General features: G+C 34.6%; 1 protein-coding gene across 4 annotated transcripts in view; it reads left to right on the plus strand.

Moving 5' to 3' along the window:
• MKLN1 (muskelin 1) overlaps window positions 1–13,923 on the plus strand; it is a 357,278-nt gene that overhangs the window by 258,183 nt on the left and 85,172 nt on the right. For all 4 annotated transcript variants that reach the window (XM_081244929.1, XM_081244928.1, XM_081244927.1 and 1 more), the window contains 2 exons: window positions 10,127–10,204; window positions 13,419–13,484. In XM_081244929.1, the coding sequence (XP_081101055.1) occupies window positions 10,127–10,204; window positions 13,419–13,484 (144 nt within the window). The remainder of the gene's footprint in view (window positions 1–10,126; window positions 10,205–13,418; window positions 13,485–13,923) is intronic.

Raw genomic sequence — 13,923 nt, forward strand, 5'->3', positions numbered from 1 at the left:
TCTTGGTTTCTTTGTTTTATCTTTTCTCTCTATTTCATTGATTTCTGTTTCTTTATTATTTCCTTTTTTCCACATACTTTGGTTTTAATTTGCTCTTCTTTTCCTAGTTTCTTAATACGAAAGCTGAAGCCATTAGAGATTCTTCTTTTCTAATGTAAGCATATGGTGTTAAGAATTTCCCTTAAGCACTGCTTTAGTTGTATCTCACAAATTTTGCTATGTTGTTTTCATTTTCATTCAGTTTAAAATACAGTTGACCCTTAAACAGCATGGGGGTTAGGGGCGCCAGCTCTCCCTCCCCCGTCCTACCGCTTGCACAGTTGAAAATCCACATGTAACTGATTCCCCCAGAACTTAATTACAGTAGCCTACTGTTGACTGGAAGCCTTACCGATAACATGAACAGTCAATTAACACATATTTTATATGTTACATATATATACTGTATTCTGACAATAAAATAAGCTAAAGAAAATGTTATTAAGAAAATCATATGGAAGAGAAAACATTTACAGTGTGTACTATGTTTATTAATATCGTAAGCTTATATTATCTGTTTACAAGATAAATTGTCAGTACCTGTGTCAATATTGTCTTAATGATACAAAACACTGTAAGTATTATATGTATTACTAACACTAGACATCAAAGATGAAAGTTAATGTGGAAAAAGAAATTCATATTTGTTTACAGGTCTAACAATTCATGCATTGGTAATGAAGCAGCAGCAATATGATTGCTTCACGGTAGTCTAGTGTAATTGATACAATTGCTTCACAATAGCTTAGTCCTTATGCTAATGAATGAATTGTAAAATTTTTATGGCATACAGTGTTAGTCGTATTTATAATACAGTATTGGAAACATTGTTATATTTTCTAAAAACTATTTACCTGTGATGATAGGCTGATAGTTTCTCCAGTTGAGAGAGGGTGGGAGGGGGGCATACTGTACAGTAATGTAATTCTTTGAAAACAAAGTTATAAAACAGTAGGAAAACCAACACATTATTAATTTTATATTAAATAGCACCCACCTTATGCCTGTATAAATATAGATAGAGTAGTACCTACATATTTTATGCATTCATGACTTACCTCACCTTTTCTTAATTTTCTTGACATTTCTAGGCTGTGTGGTTCATCTGCGAGTTCTTTCAAACTGTTGCAAATCTCCAAAAATTTTTCTAATATATTTATTGGAAAAAACATCCATATATAGGTGGACATGTGCGGTTCAAACCTGTCTTGTTCAAGGGTCAGCTGTACTTAGGCATAATGACACATTTTTCTTTCCAACCCTGATAACTTTTTCCCCCTTGTGTTTAATCTCTGCCAGGATCTTTAGAAAAAGATTGCCATGGCATAATTATAGTGGATAACCCTGTGTAGTTCATGATCCCAGAAGAAATGCTTTTTGCATTTCATTGTTAAATATATTTTTGATCTGGGATTTTTGGAGATTCTATATCAGATTCCAAGATGCCTAAGAGTTTGTGTCATAAATGGATATTGGATTTTGCCACTTTTTCTCTACTTCTGTGATATGATTTTCCTACCCTATTAATATATGAAATCATAGTAATTGATTTTCTAATGTTAAACCTCATATATACTTTGTTATGTATTTTTTAAATTTATATTGGGTTTAGATTGACTAATGTTTTGTTAGAATTCTTCCAACTATTTTTGTTAGTAAGGTTGACCTTGTAGCTTTTCTTTCTCATATCTTCCTGTTCAGGTTTAGTATCATTATTAGGCTAATTTCACATAATGTGTTGAGGAGTTAACCTTTTCTTCCTATTTTCTGAATAAATGTAAGATGTGAATTATTTCTTTCTTAAATGCTTGGTTGAATTTACCATTGAGCTGTCTGCTTGAGATTTGCTTGCAGGAATATTTTTAGCTTGCCAATTCAGTTTCTTTAAACTTCGTAGGACTATTCAGAGTTGTTTGGTTGGTTGATTGAGCTTTAATAAATTACACTTTTCTAGTAGTTTGTTTCAGTTTCATCTAAAATTTCAAGCTTATGGATGTGAAACTGTACCTAATATCCCCTTATTATCTGTTTAATGTTTGTAGAATTTCTTGAGATGTGTCTTTTTTTCATTCCTTATATTGGTTATTTATGAATTCTTTCTCCCTCCCCAATCCATTACTTTCTTTTTTATTTATTTATTCTCGGCTGTGTTGGGTATTCATTGCGGTGAGCGGGGCTACTCTTTGTTGCGGTGCGCGGACTTCTCATTGTGGTGGCTTCTCTTGTTGCGGAGCACGGGCTCTAGGCACGCGGGCTTCAGTAGTTGTGGCTCGAGGGCTTAGTTGCCCCACGGCATGTGGGATCTTCCTGGACCAGGGCTCGAACCCGTGTCCCCTGCACTGGCAGGCGGATTCTTAACCACTGTGCCACCAGGGAAGCCCTGTCTCTTTTCTTGAAGGATATTTTCACTGGGTATAGAATTCTAGATTGACAATTGTCTTCTCCAAATACATTTTGGATGTCATTTCACTGTTAACCAGTTTCCATTGTTGCCAGTTTCAACTATTGCTCTTTTGAATGCAATCTCTCTTTTTGCCTATGGCTGTTTAAATATTTAAATATATTAAACATATCTTTGTTTTAGATTATCTTATAGTTCTATAAACAGGGCAACTCCAGTGTGATGATACTGTTAACTATTACGTATTTTTGTTTTCTTTTAGTTAGATGTATATCTTTTATTTTCTCATTTTAATTGCACATTTATGTTTAATTTTTCAACCTTCTCTAAATTCTTTCTCTCTTTTCCATTACTATATTGTTAATAGTGTTTTCTTTCCTTCTTATTTTGGTCTTCATTTCTGTTATGTATTCATTTTGTTTTTCTTCCTCTTTTCCTTCAACTCTGACATTCATGTTTTATTTATCTTTGTTGTCATACCATATCTCTTCCAACTATTTATATCTCTGTTTTCTGTTTATATCTCTAATTTGTGCTCATGTTTTATAAAGAGAGTTTCTTACTTAACTTTTATATTCATGGAAAAGTATTTGGCCATTTTCATCAGTTACATGACTACATTTTTCTGTTGAATCAGATTCTTTTGCCACTTAAAAACTTTTTTCTTTTCCTTTTTATATCTTTATATAAATTCTGAGTTGGTTGTTTTTGAGTTTTATTAATCTTTGAATGAAATGAGTTTTTCCTGTTTAAATAGGTTCTTAAGACTGTGTTCTAGAACAGCAAGATTTTTCCTTATGGTATTGCTTTTCTCTTGGGACACTGTTTCTCCTCAGCAGTACTCGTAATGCAAAATATCTCTCTCTCTCTTTTTTTTTCACCAGACTGCTTCCTGAAAGATGGCTTCTTTCCCTAATTCCTGTTCATTCATGCCTTTGTGCTTTTTTTTTTTTTTTAAATTGGAGTGTAGTTGCTTTACAATGTTGTTTTAGTTTCTGCTGTACGGCAAAGTGCATCAGCTATACATATACATATATCCCCTCTTTTTTGGATTTCCTTCCCATTTAGGTCATGCCTTTGTGCTTTTGTTTATGTTGTATTCCCTTCCCTGATTACTTTTCCTTTTTATCACCATTCACTTACAACTCATTCTTCAAGGCTAGCTCTTTCAAGCTAGTTTTTAAAAATTATTCCTGCACCTCAGTTGCTCCTTTTTCTCTTAATTCCTATTTGCCTTTGTACCATATTTCTCATTTTGTGCATAAAAAATTATTAGTTTTTTGCCAAGTATAGTTCCAAATATTACTTCATTGTTGTAACTGTTCATGTATTCAAAGGCCAATATGCCATCTACTCTAGTAAACACTATATATGAATTAATTTAATTCTTGTACCTACTTTCTAGGTAAGTATTATTGTTATTTCAATTTAATAAATGTCAGTGATTAAGTAGTTTGCCTAAGACAGCATAGCTGGTAAGTGGCACAGCTAAAATTTGAATCTATTCATCTTACCACCATGCTTTACCATCCAAGTAAATATTTACTGGTTCAGTTTCCCCAGTATTTATTGTTGTAATGTAAATTGTTATAATTCATGTATTTCTCTTTTCGGAATTTAATCAAACTGCTGAAATGCATAATTTTAAAAAAAATCTCTTTTACCCAGCCAATATTATTCTTGAACTATAAAAACTTTTTTATGCTGTACCTGTAAGTGAATTTTTAGTTTTTTCTTTAAAGAAAAATCTCTGTGTTGGTGAAAAATCAGTTTGATAAAAGTTTCGATGTAGGCAGCAGTACTGTATTCTGTGCTGTTTTTTTTTTTAATCTTGGATGAGGCTTGAATGTATTTTTTTTCTTTAAAAAAATCATGTACTTTCACCATTAGAGACAAGAACAGCTTGTGCCTAATTAGGACTGTATGAAACATGTTTAGTTATTATAGTCATAATCATAGGGGGAAAATGAGATGGTATTGGACCGGGAGCCTTTCAGTAGTTTGAAAATTCTTAGCAACTAGGTCTTAGTGTGATTTCTCCTAAGTCATATTTTCAGTTCTTTTGGATAGTTTTACTTTTGGCAGACCCTTCTGATTTTCTGCTTTAGATTTTTGTCAAAAGTAGACATATAGAAATATTAGCAACTGCCTGGGTTCTTAAAATATAGAAGTAATTTTTAAAAATAGTTCATAAACATTTAAATGCCTTACTTTTTTGCTTTTGAGACTTTTAAAACAGTGTAAGAGGTGTTTTCATATTTTTGTAGATGCGAATGTCATTGTTTCAATAGAAAGCTCAGATTTTTTGCTGAATCATATAGAATATATGCAAGTAAGCGTACCAAACAAAAGGCGACCTTTCAAGAATTAGAAATATAAGGAACACGGGGAGATTATTTTGGCTGCAGAGGTGTCAGCTTTTCATTTGTTTTTAGGTCTTGAAAGGGAGTTCTTTAACATTAAAACAAGGAACTGAAAGCAATGTATTTTGAAAAAATCTTTACCCTGCTTTAATGTTTGTAGCATTTTTATTGATCACCTCAAGGATTTCAAGCTTATGACTGTTTGTTTTTGAAAAATTTAATTTGTTCTATTAAAAAATAAAGTTTCTTTAGCACTTGAAATGACTGTTCACCAAGAAAACATTATATTAATAAACATTATATTACTACTTTTCTGTTTTAGAGCGTGAAAGAAGATTTTTAAGCATGTTATTTCATTGAAAATAGCTACTAAATATAACTTGCTCCAGATCTGATCTGGACTATTTATTGACAACCCAGTTTCCCTGGCAAGAGGCAATAATATGTATTGTAATAGATTAAATGAGGGTAATCTTTAATTTATCATGTTTCCCTGCAAAGTACAACATAGTTTTTTTGGGGTTTTTTGGGTTTTTTGGGGGGTTTTTTTGTTTGTTTTTTTGCGGTATGCGGGCCTCTCACTGTTGTGGCCTCTCCCGTTGAGGAGCACAGGCTCCAGACACGCAGGCTCAGTGGCCATGGCTCACGGGCCCAGCCACTCTGCGGCATGTGGAATCCTCCTGGACCAGGGCACGAACCCGTGTCCCCTGCATCGGCAGGCGGACTCTCAATCACTGCGCAACCAGGGAAGCCCACAACATAGTTTTTTAAGTCATTTTTTATTTTGAGTGATTAGACGGTTTAATATTATAAAATGAAAGTATCAAGAAGTTAATTAAATAGAGTTGAATAGTAGTGTAGAGAGGTGTGAGAGGGCTGGAATTTATGTTTCTAGCTTTTGTGTCTTATGGTAAGCCAGGATTTCTCCAAAAGAGGTGTTTTGGGGGTTTTTTTGTTGTTTTTATTTTGGTTTTTGGTAGAACAGCTAGCTTCTCAAACTAGCCATTTGTTGTCTGGAACAACTTCCAGATGAATGAATACTTAAGGTAAGAAAGTGATCTAGAGTAGTGACAAACCAGTGTTCCAGAGAAGAAACAAAACATAAAAAGTAAACTTTAGCCACAGTTACCAGTAGGTCTTTATTTAAGAGGGAGATTACATTTTTTCCTTTAAATTATAATTAACTATAATATATTTCAACTGTTTTAGTTTTATCCCTCTTTTATTATAATCAGTTTAATATTGCAGTAGAATGATCTGGTATGGTGAGTTATGTTTCCCAGTCTTCCTTTTTAATAGGTAAATTTTGCTGTCTATTGAAGTGCTATTGAATAGGTAAATTTTGCTGTCTGTTATTATAGTGTGTAATCTTAGATTGTAATTTAAAAACTATTATTTGTGTGTTAGTTATATGTGTGTGTTTATATTTATTTACATGCATTCTATGAAGAGTTGAAAAGATTTTAGACTTTGGAATTGGGCTTTATACCTTTTTGTTTAGAGTCTTTGGGCATGATATTAATTTCTCTGAACCTTGATTTTCTAATCTTTGCAATAATTAATAATGACCATTGTATAGATTTATTTTAAGGAGTAAATGAGTTAACCTTTGTGATGTCTTGCACACAGTAAGTATGCAATAAAAGTCAACTCTTTCTTCTTTGGTAAGATCTTTTTAGAGAGTTACTTCCAGATTTGATAATGCTATATTGAAATAATTTTCTTCAGGTTTTCTAATAGTCTCCAAGGAAAAGTAAGAGATATCAAAGAGAATTGTGTGAACTTTAGACTAGTGAAGAGAAAAGGAATTTACTTGGGACAGAAGGAGGCAAAAAGTTCGCCAAGCAATTTTTTTTAAATGTTTGCTTGACTACTGTACAAGATTGGTGTGACTTGTCAGGGTGCCATTATATACTAGGAATATGCTTTATTGGAGGTAGGAGTTTTATGTATAGTTTGTTGTAATGTAAGGAACTTAGTAACATTAAGATGACTCAAAGGAAATGTCAACCATGTGGCTAGGAAAGTCCCTCCACCCCCTGCTCTTTTTTCCATTCTAAGCATTTATTATATACTGAGCATCTCTGATGTTATGCTATTAACTATCATTATTCAAGAGAAGATTAATTGTATCTAGTGTAAAATCATCATAATTTCTAATATTTTAAGTTTGGATTACTTATTGTTTAAATTTTGGAAGTAATTTCCTCTGCATGCTTGATCATAAATCCTTTGTGCATATTTAGCTCTCTTTGTCCTTGTTAAAACAAGCTAATGTCAGTGTACAAAGCACTGCTTGTAGAAACGTGAATGTGTCTAGTGACCTGTGAAGAAGAGACGTTTCAGGGGTAACAAAGTATGTGAAAATGGTTTATATTGGTAATAACAATATGTTACAAAGTTTTTCCAAAGTTTAGAAAAGAATTCCACATATCTAGTTGTTTTGTGACCTTTCTTCCGGTAATAATAGAGTTCAATGCAAAAAAATTGGGAAAACAAAAAAGTACAAAGGCTAAAACCGAAACCAAAAATCACAATCATCCTAATCCTGCCAACCAAAGAAAATCGCTTTTAACTTTTTGATGTATGTCAGTGTTTTTTCTTTTCATCTGTGTGTGTGTGTTTACAAAGTGATTTTACAAAAATGGTATAATGTTTGAGAGTTTGCTTTTTTTACTTGAAAATTCCTGACAATATTTTCATAGGACAGTTGTGTTTGATAGAAGAGAAACTGTGAAGCTCTTGATGGGTAGAGTATTTGTAAGTTTTTCAGGTTAGTTAAGAGTGGGGATAGAAGGATTAGTTGAAGAAACAATTAGAGAATTTAATTTTACCTGCAGTGTTCAGAATGACATTAAAGATCAGGAATGGGGTCATCCATCAGATTATAACTGTTCCTGTGATTTCTTAGAAGAATTTCCCCCAGTGGATTGTGATTTCTTTTTCAGAATAGTCACAGAAGGCTTAAGGGGAAAGAGGAGATGGAGACTTTTCTAAGATGAACATAGGTGGGATCAGCCAGACACACACAGTTCGAGTGAATATGTTGGTTCTAACAGTGGTGGGACCCTAGTATGCCACAATGTGGAAGGAACCTCAGGCCCTATCCAACTCTTAAACACCAGTTTTGCAGATGAGGAACTTGCTTGACTTATCAAAAGTCATGTAACTAACTAGTATGGGACACTTTAGTAATATGGCAATTGGGCACTATTAAAAAGTATGAAATCTATTACTTTTCTAATTGTCTCTATTTTTGCTTTGTATTTTTCATGTCTTGAGTTTTCTTATCTCCCTCAGTTTTCTACCCATCTCCATATACTCCCATCTTTACTTTTTTCTCTCTCTCCTCTTCAGTTAGCCATTATGTGGAATTAATATTTTAAAATCATTATTTATATTGATTAATTTTATCTTCTCTGTTTAAGGTTTTTAAAAAGGACCATTTAACTTTTATGTGCCTTTCACAAAATGGAATAAAATTTAATTACTGTGTTTTACTTCTATATAATACTAAATTTATGATTAATATTTTATTATCATCTTATCATTACTATTAATAGGAGCCCCACAACATTTTATCTGAAAAAAGAAAAGATTTCCAGCTCTTGTAATGGGAAACCAGTATTGGCCAGAGTAGGCTGGATGGGGCAAGAATTGTCAGAAAAGCCCATGGGGGAGTAGGTGATATGATAGAAACACTCTCACTAAAATAAGTTGTGAATCCACTTGTTCCCCTACTTTAACAATTAAAACATAAATGCTAATTTGTGAGTGCTAATTTAAGAAGGAGAGAACTTTCTTTTTGCAAGAATTTTTTAAAGTCCCATGGGCAAAGAAAAAAACTAGATGAGTTTATGGGATAGAGGTTTTCAGTTAAAGCCATCTGGAAAGACTTGAAAGCTGAAGGGTGTGGTTACCACTGAGTTTCATAATTACCCAGAAAAGAAAGAGATTAGGGAGGTTTTTGTAAATTATGCAGTCTCTGGCAAGTATACAAGTCACAGAGAACAGACAGTTTTACTTATAAATTCTTTGGAAAAGTGTTTGCTTTCAGTGACTAAATGAAGCAAAAGGGAATCCTTTATTCAGGTTGAAATCAGAGTCAAATGACAGAATTTATAGTAAAGGTATCTCTATAAATTATAATCTGTTTGGGTTCATGTAAAAGAAAACCCTAGTTTAAAAAGTAAGGAAATGTTATTTTATCATATAACAAGAAGTCCAGAGATAAGGTAAATTTCATGGTCAGTCAATTCAGTGATCCAGTTTCTTCCTCTCTCTCTGCCCTGTCATCATTATAGAGTTGATTTCATTATCAGACCTCTACAAATGGGCTATAGCAGGGATGTACATTTGCATACAGATTCTGAACATTTCCAGAGGAACAAAAGTACATTCTTCTTCTCTGTATAGTCATTTAAAAGTAAGGAAACATTTCCTTGAAGGCCCCACCCCCACCCCCCGCCAGAGATCCTCATGTTTCATTAGCCAGAATTGGGTTTCATACCATTCTTAAACTAATCTTTGTTGAGGGGCACAGGATTAGAACTTGATAATAATTTGGGGTAGAATGGATGTATGTGGGGAGTTCAGTCCCCATGACCATAGTAGTACCTAGTGTAATAACTAGTTACTGTACTGTAACAACTCCTCTTAAGAAGGAGATTTAGAATTTATTAATGAAGTAAGTAAAGCATAGTGAAACATTAGTCCCAGCCCCACCACTCAAGAGCTGTGTGATTTGGGTTAAATTCATGAATTTCTCTAAATATGCATTTCCACATCTGTAAAATGAAGATGATAATGCCCAATTCATAAGGCTGTTTTTTAGAATTAAATCAGATAAGTAAGATAGCACAGATTCTAACATTTAGTATTCAATAAATATACTATTACTGGTACTTTTATCTCTATGTAGTTTTGTACTCAAAGAAAACTCTAAAAATGGTATTTTCACTTTAAAGGATCAGTTGTTATTTTTTTGCTGAAGATACAAGGGCCTAGACCAAAGTTGTTGGAGCTCCCATTTCCTCCTCTAGCTTTTTTGTATAGTAGTACAAAAATGGGGGAAACTTAGTAAGTTTAGTGTGAGCTGCCATTAAAACAATTCGTTTACATGGTTGTGTCAACTAATACTTTGCTATTTATATTTGAGGTAACATAAAAACTGAACTGACACATATTTTATGAAAATGTGCTATTGTATTAGTGACATATTAGTAATTTTCTTTAATGTAGGCTTCTACATTTTGGTCTTTTTTGCTGTAATAAAAAGTGTAAGCTGTTAAGTTGTAATTCTCTCTTTCTTTAATACTTGCAGATGGCTTATTCAATCAGTATATCAGTCAACAGGAATATAAGCCACGATGGAGTCAAATCATTCCCAAAAGTACCAAAGGTAAGTCCTACCTTCTAAGTTGTGGGTGCTTTTCCTTTAATGTCCCAGTTTCATGTATCCGAAGGTAGCTCAAGTTTCACTGTACCCTATTAATGAAAAGCAGGTGTTTAAAACAAGACATAGGTTCCTCAACTAGATGGCAGAGGAAGTTTATTATATTAAATTTTTCTTTTAAACCTTTTTGTTTTATTGCTATAACAGAAGGTTGGGCATTTTTTACACAGAATACCATCATAAACTGCTTTTATAGAGACACTATAAAATTATAGGCTATTGTGTTGTAATCCCAAACGTGTCCCTGAAAAACCTTAAGTTCTGCAGAATTGCTCACAAAAGCTAATAGGGCTTATGAGAGAAGTAGAAATGGGACATACCATTCTAAATCTGTGGAACTTTATAATCAGATACTAATAATAAAAACTAATGATAAAAACTAATAATATAACCAGATACTAATAATAAAAAATAACAATTCTAATAAAAATAAATACTAGTACAGTTAAATCTTTCTAGGCATTTATATTGAGCATCACAGTGATTTTGGAGCTTTAAACCCTGGGGCTCATGCTTCTTTCTTTGAGCTGTAGACCCTCAAGCTGAAGACCACCTCCTGTGGTCTTCATACATTGCTAAAGCCTTCATTTTAAGGTGAGAAAGCTTTCCTCAGATAGTGTTAAACATTAATATACTGGAGAAAATTGCTTATGAACCTCCATGATTTCTGAGTTATATAAGCATCATTTTCCTGCTTTATCAGTCATATATGAGGTAATTTTCTTCAGAAGTACATGTTGTAGCAAACAGACTAGTATATTTGAAAACTAATGGGTTGAATATGTAAAATGCAAACATACTGACAATCTGTTCTTTTTTTTTATGGTCAAATACCTGTCTTCTTTATTTTTTATTTATTTATTTTAAAAATTTATTTTATTTATTTTTGGCTGTATTGGGTCTTCCTTGCTGCACGCTGGCTTTCTCTAGTTGCAGCAAGTGGGGACTCCTCTTTGTTGCAGTGCGCGGGCTTCTCATTGCGGTGGCTTCTCTCGTTGCGCAGCATGGGCTCTAGGTGCGCGGGCTTCAGTAGTTGCGGCATATGGGCTCAGTAGTTGTGGCTTGCGGGCTCTAGAGCGCAGCAGGCTCAGCAGTTGTGGCACACGGGCTTAATTGCTCTGTGGCATGTGGGATCTTCACAGACCAGGGCTCGAACCCGTGTCCCCCGCATTGGCAGCTGGATTCTTAACCACTGCACCACCAGGGAAGTCCCTATTTTTTTAATTTATTTATTTTTTTGGGCTGCATTGGGTCTTCGTTGCTACACGCAGGCTTTCTCTAGTTGCAGTGAGCAGGGGCTACTCTTCGTTGCAGTGCACGGGCTTCTCATTGCGGTAGCTTCTCTTGTTGCAGAGCATGGGCTCTAGGTGCTCAGGCTTTAGTAGTTGCAGCATGTGGGCCCTAGAGCACGCGGGCTTCAGTAGTTGCGGCGCACGGGTTTAGTTGCTCCGCGGCATGTGGGATCTTCCCAGACCAGGGATTGAAATCGTGTCCCCTGCATTGGCAGGCAGATTCTTAACCACTGTGCCACCAGGGAAGTTCCTCTTAATCTGTTCTTGAAAGTGGTAATACTGACTTTACTAATTGGGGGAAGAAGGAAGAAAAGGGTGAAACTTCAACAATAATGAGCTATAAATTCTAAACCTAGCTATTAAAAAGGAGGAAGGGGCTTCCCTGGTGGCGCAGTGGTTGAGAGTCTGCCTGCCGACGCAGGGGACACGGGTTCGAGCCCTGGTCTGGGAGGATCCCACATGCCGCGGAGCGACTGGGCCCGTGTGCCACAACTACTGAGCCTGCGCGTCTGGAGCTTGTGCTCCGCAGCGGGAGAGGCCGCAGCAGTGAGAGGCCCGCGCACCGCGATGAAGACTGATCCCCGCTTGCCGCAACTAGAGAAAGCCCTCGCACAGAAACGAAGACCCAACGCAGCCAAAAATAAATAATAAAAATAAATAATTTAAAAAGGAGGAAGAATTTGCAGGAAACTTCTGAATGATTAGTGCTTGAATACGGTTTCAGTTTTGCATCTTATTTATAATATACAAGAACTGACATTTCAGTCTTTTTCATAATACCCCTGTGGAATTAGTAAAAATTTGGATGTTCCTGGCACTTCCCTGGCAGTCCAGTGGTTAAGACTCTGGGCTCCCAGTGCAGGGGGCATGGGTTTGATCCCTGGCTGGGGAACTAAGATCCCACATGCCGCAGGGCGTGGCCAAAAAATACATAAATTAAAAAATAAAAATAAAAATGCCCTTTACCTAAAAAACACAATTTAAAAAAATTGGATGTTCCCTATTTTACATAGGAGAAAGCTGATACAGGGAAAGTTATTACCTAAAGTAATGTATTTCAATTAATGAGAGAGTTACAAAGAAAACCTCAGGTTTTCTGGTTTACATCAAGTAAGGCATTAGAATCCTGTAACCTTTTGAACCATTGAAATTAAGTTATATCTTCATATATAAAAGATCTGATATAAAGTAAGATAAATATAAGTTAAACAATAGTTTTCTCCTTCAGAGGTTTACATTTTTCACTGATTATATTTAAACCTGCCTATTAAGCTTTGTGATGTAAATAAGAGTCAAAGGGAAGCAAATCTTACATTTTGTCAGACAGTACTACTCAAATAAAATAGTTGGTAGATTATGTGGGAGATGATTTTTGAAATATTGGCACAAAATTAATACAGTGAGGAAATTATCATTAATGTAAAACTTGATAGCATCTTAGTTTTCAGTAGCGGGTTTTATGAACTTTAAAACTGCTCATTATACTAATAAACCATGCCTGGAGTTATAGACCTGTGATCTAGTTCTGTGATTGTTTTCCATCTTCACGTTGTCACTTCACTAGTTTAGAGATTTTACGTTTTTGTGGAATATCCTGTGTCTTTGCTGATATATGGCATTGGTCCTAAATAAGTTGAAAGTAGCTTCTGGTTGCTTTAAAAGCCTGAAAGCAATTAGAAAAAAAGAGCAAGATAATTATTATAAACTTAGTTATGTCATATTATGTCTCTTACGAGTCCTCTTATTCTTAATATTGAAAGCATAAGTGTGTTATTTTCACTACTCATTACAGATTTATGAATGAAGTTACTCTGGATATGCAGTTGCTCTGTGGTATTTCTTTAAAGAAAATATTGTTTCTACTTCAGGTGATGGAGAAGATAACCGACCAGGAATGAGAGGAGGCCATCAGATGGTTATTGATGTTCAAACAGGTGAGGACTACTTGGAATGGAAAGCAAATTCTTTTAAAAAATTATACATTATTAAATATCAGGTACTCATAAATGTACTTCTTTCCATTCCTTACCAAGTTAAATGTCATTGGCCATAACCAAGTAGCAAAGAAAATAGGCATTATCTACAGGTATAACCTAAACTAGGCAATGGCACGTCAGGGAGGGGAGGCTGCTGCACAAATGAAATTAGATAACCTAAAAGAAATGTCATGTGCAGCCCTTTAGAGCTGTGTGTGTGTGTGTGTGTGAAGTTTTATATGTGTTTGATTTCCATAGTATACTGTGGAGTATTTCTGGATTTTTAGTGCATTTATATTTTAATGCTGTAATATGGGAATTGTTGCAGTAAAAGAGAATTAAGATATATTTTAGAGGGGAGAATATAAAATTAAGTAGCCTAAGTGTTGGTAGATGC

This window comes from Mesoplodon bidens, assembly GCF_964165515.1.
Source record: "Mesoplodon bidens genome assembly, chromosome: 9".
In the NCBI taxonomy this organism is placed as follows: domain Eukaryota; kingdom Metazoa; phylum Chordata; class Mammalia; order Artiodactyla; family Ziphiidae; genus Mesoplodon; species Mesoplodon bidens.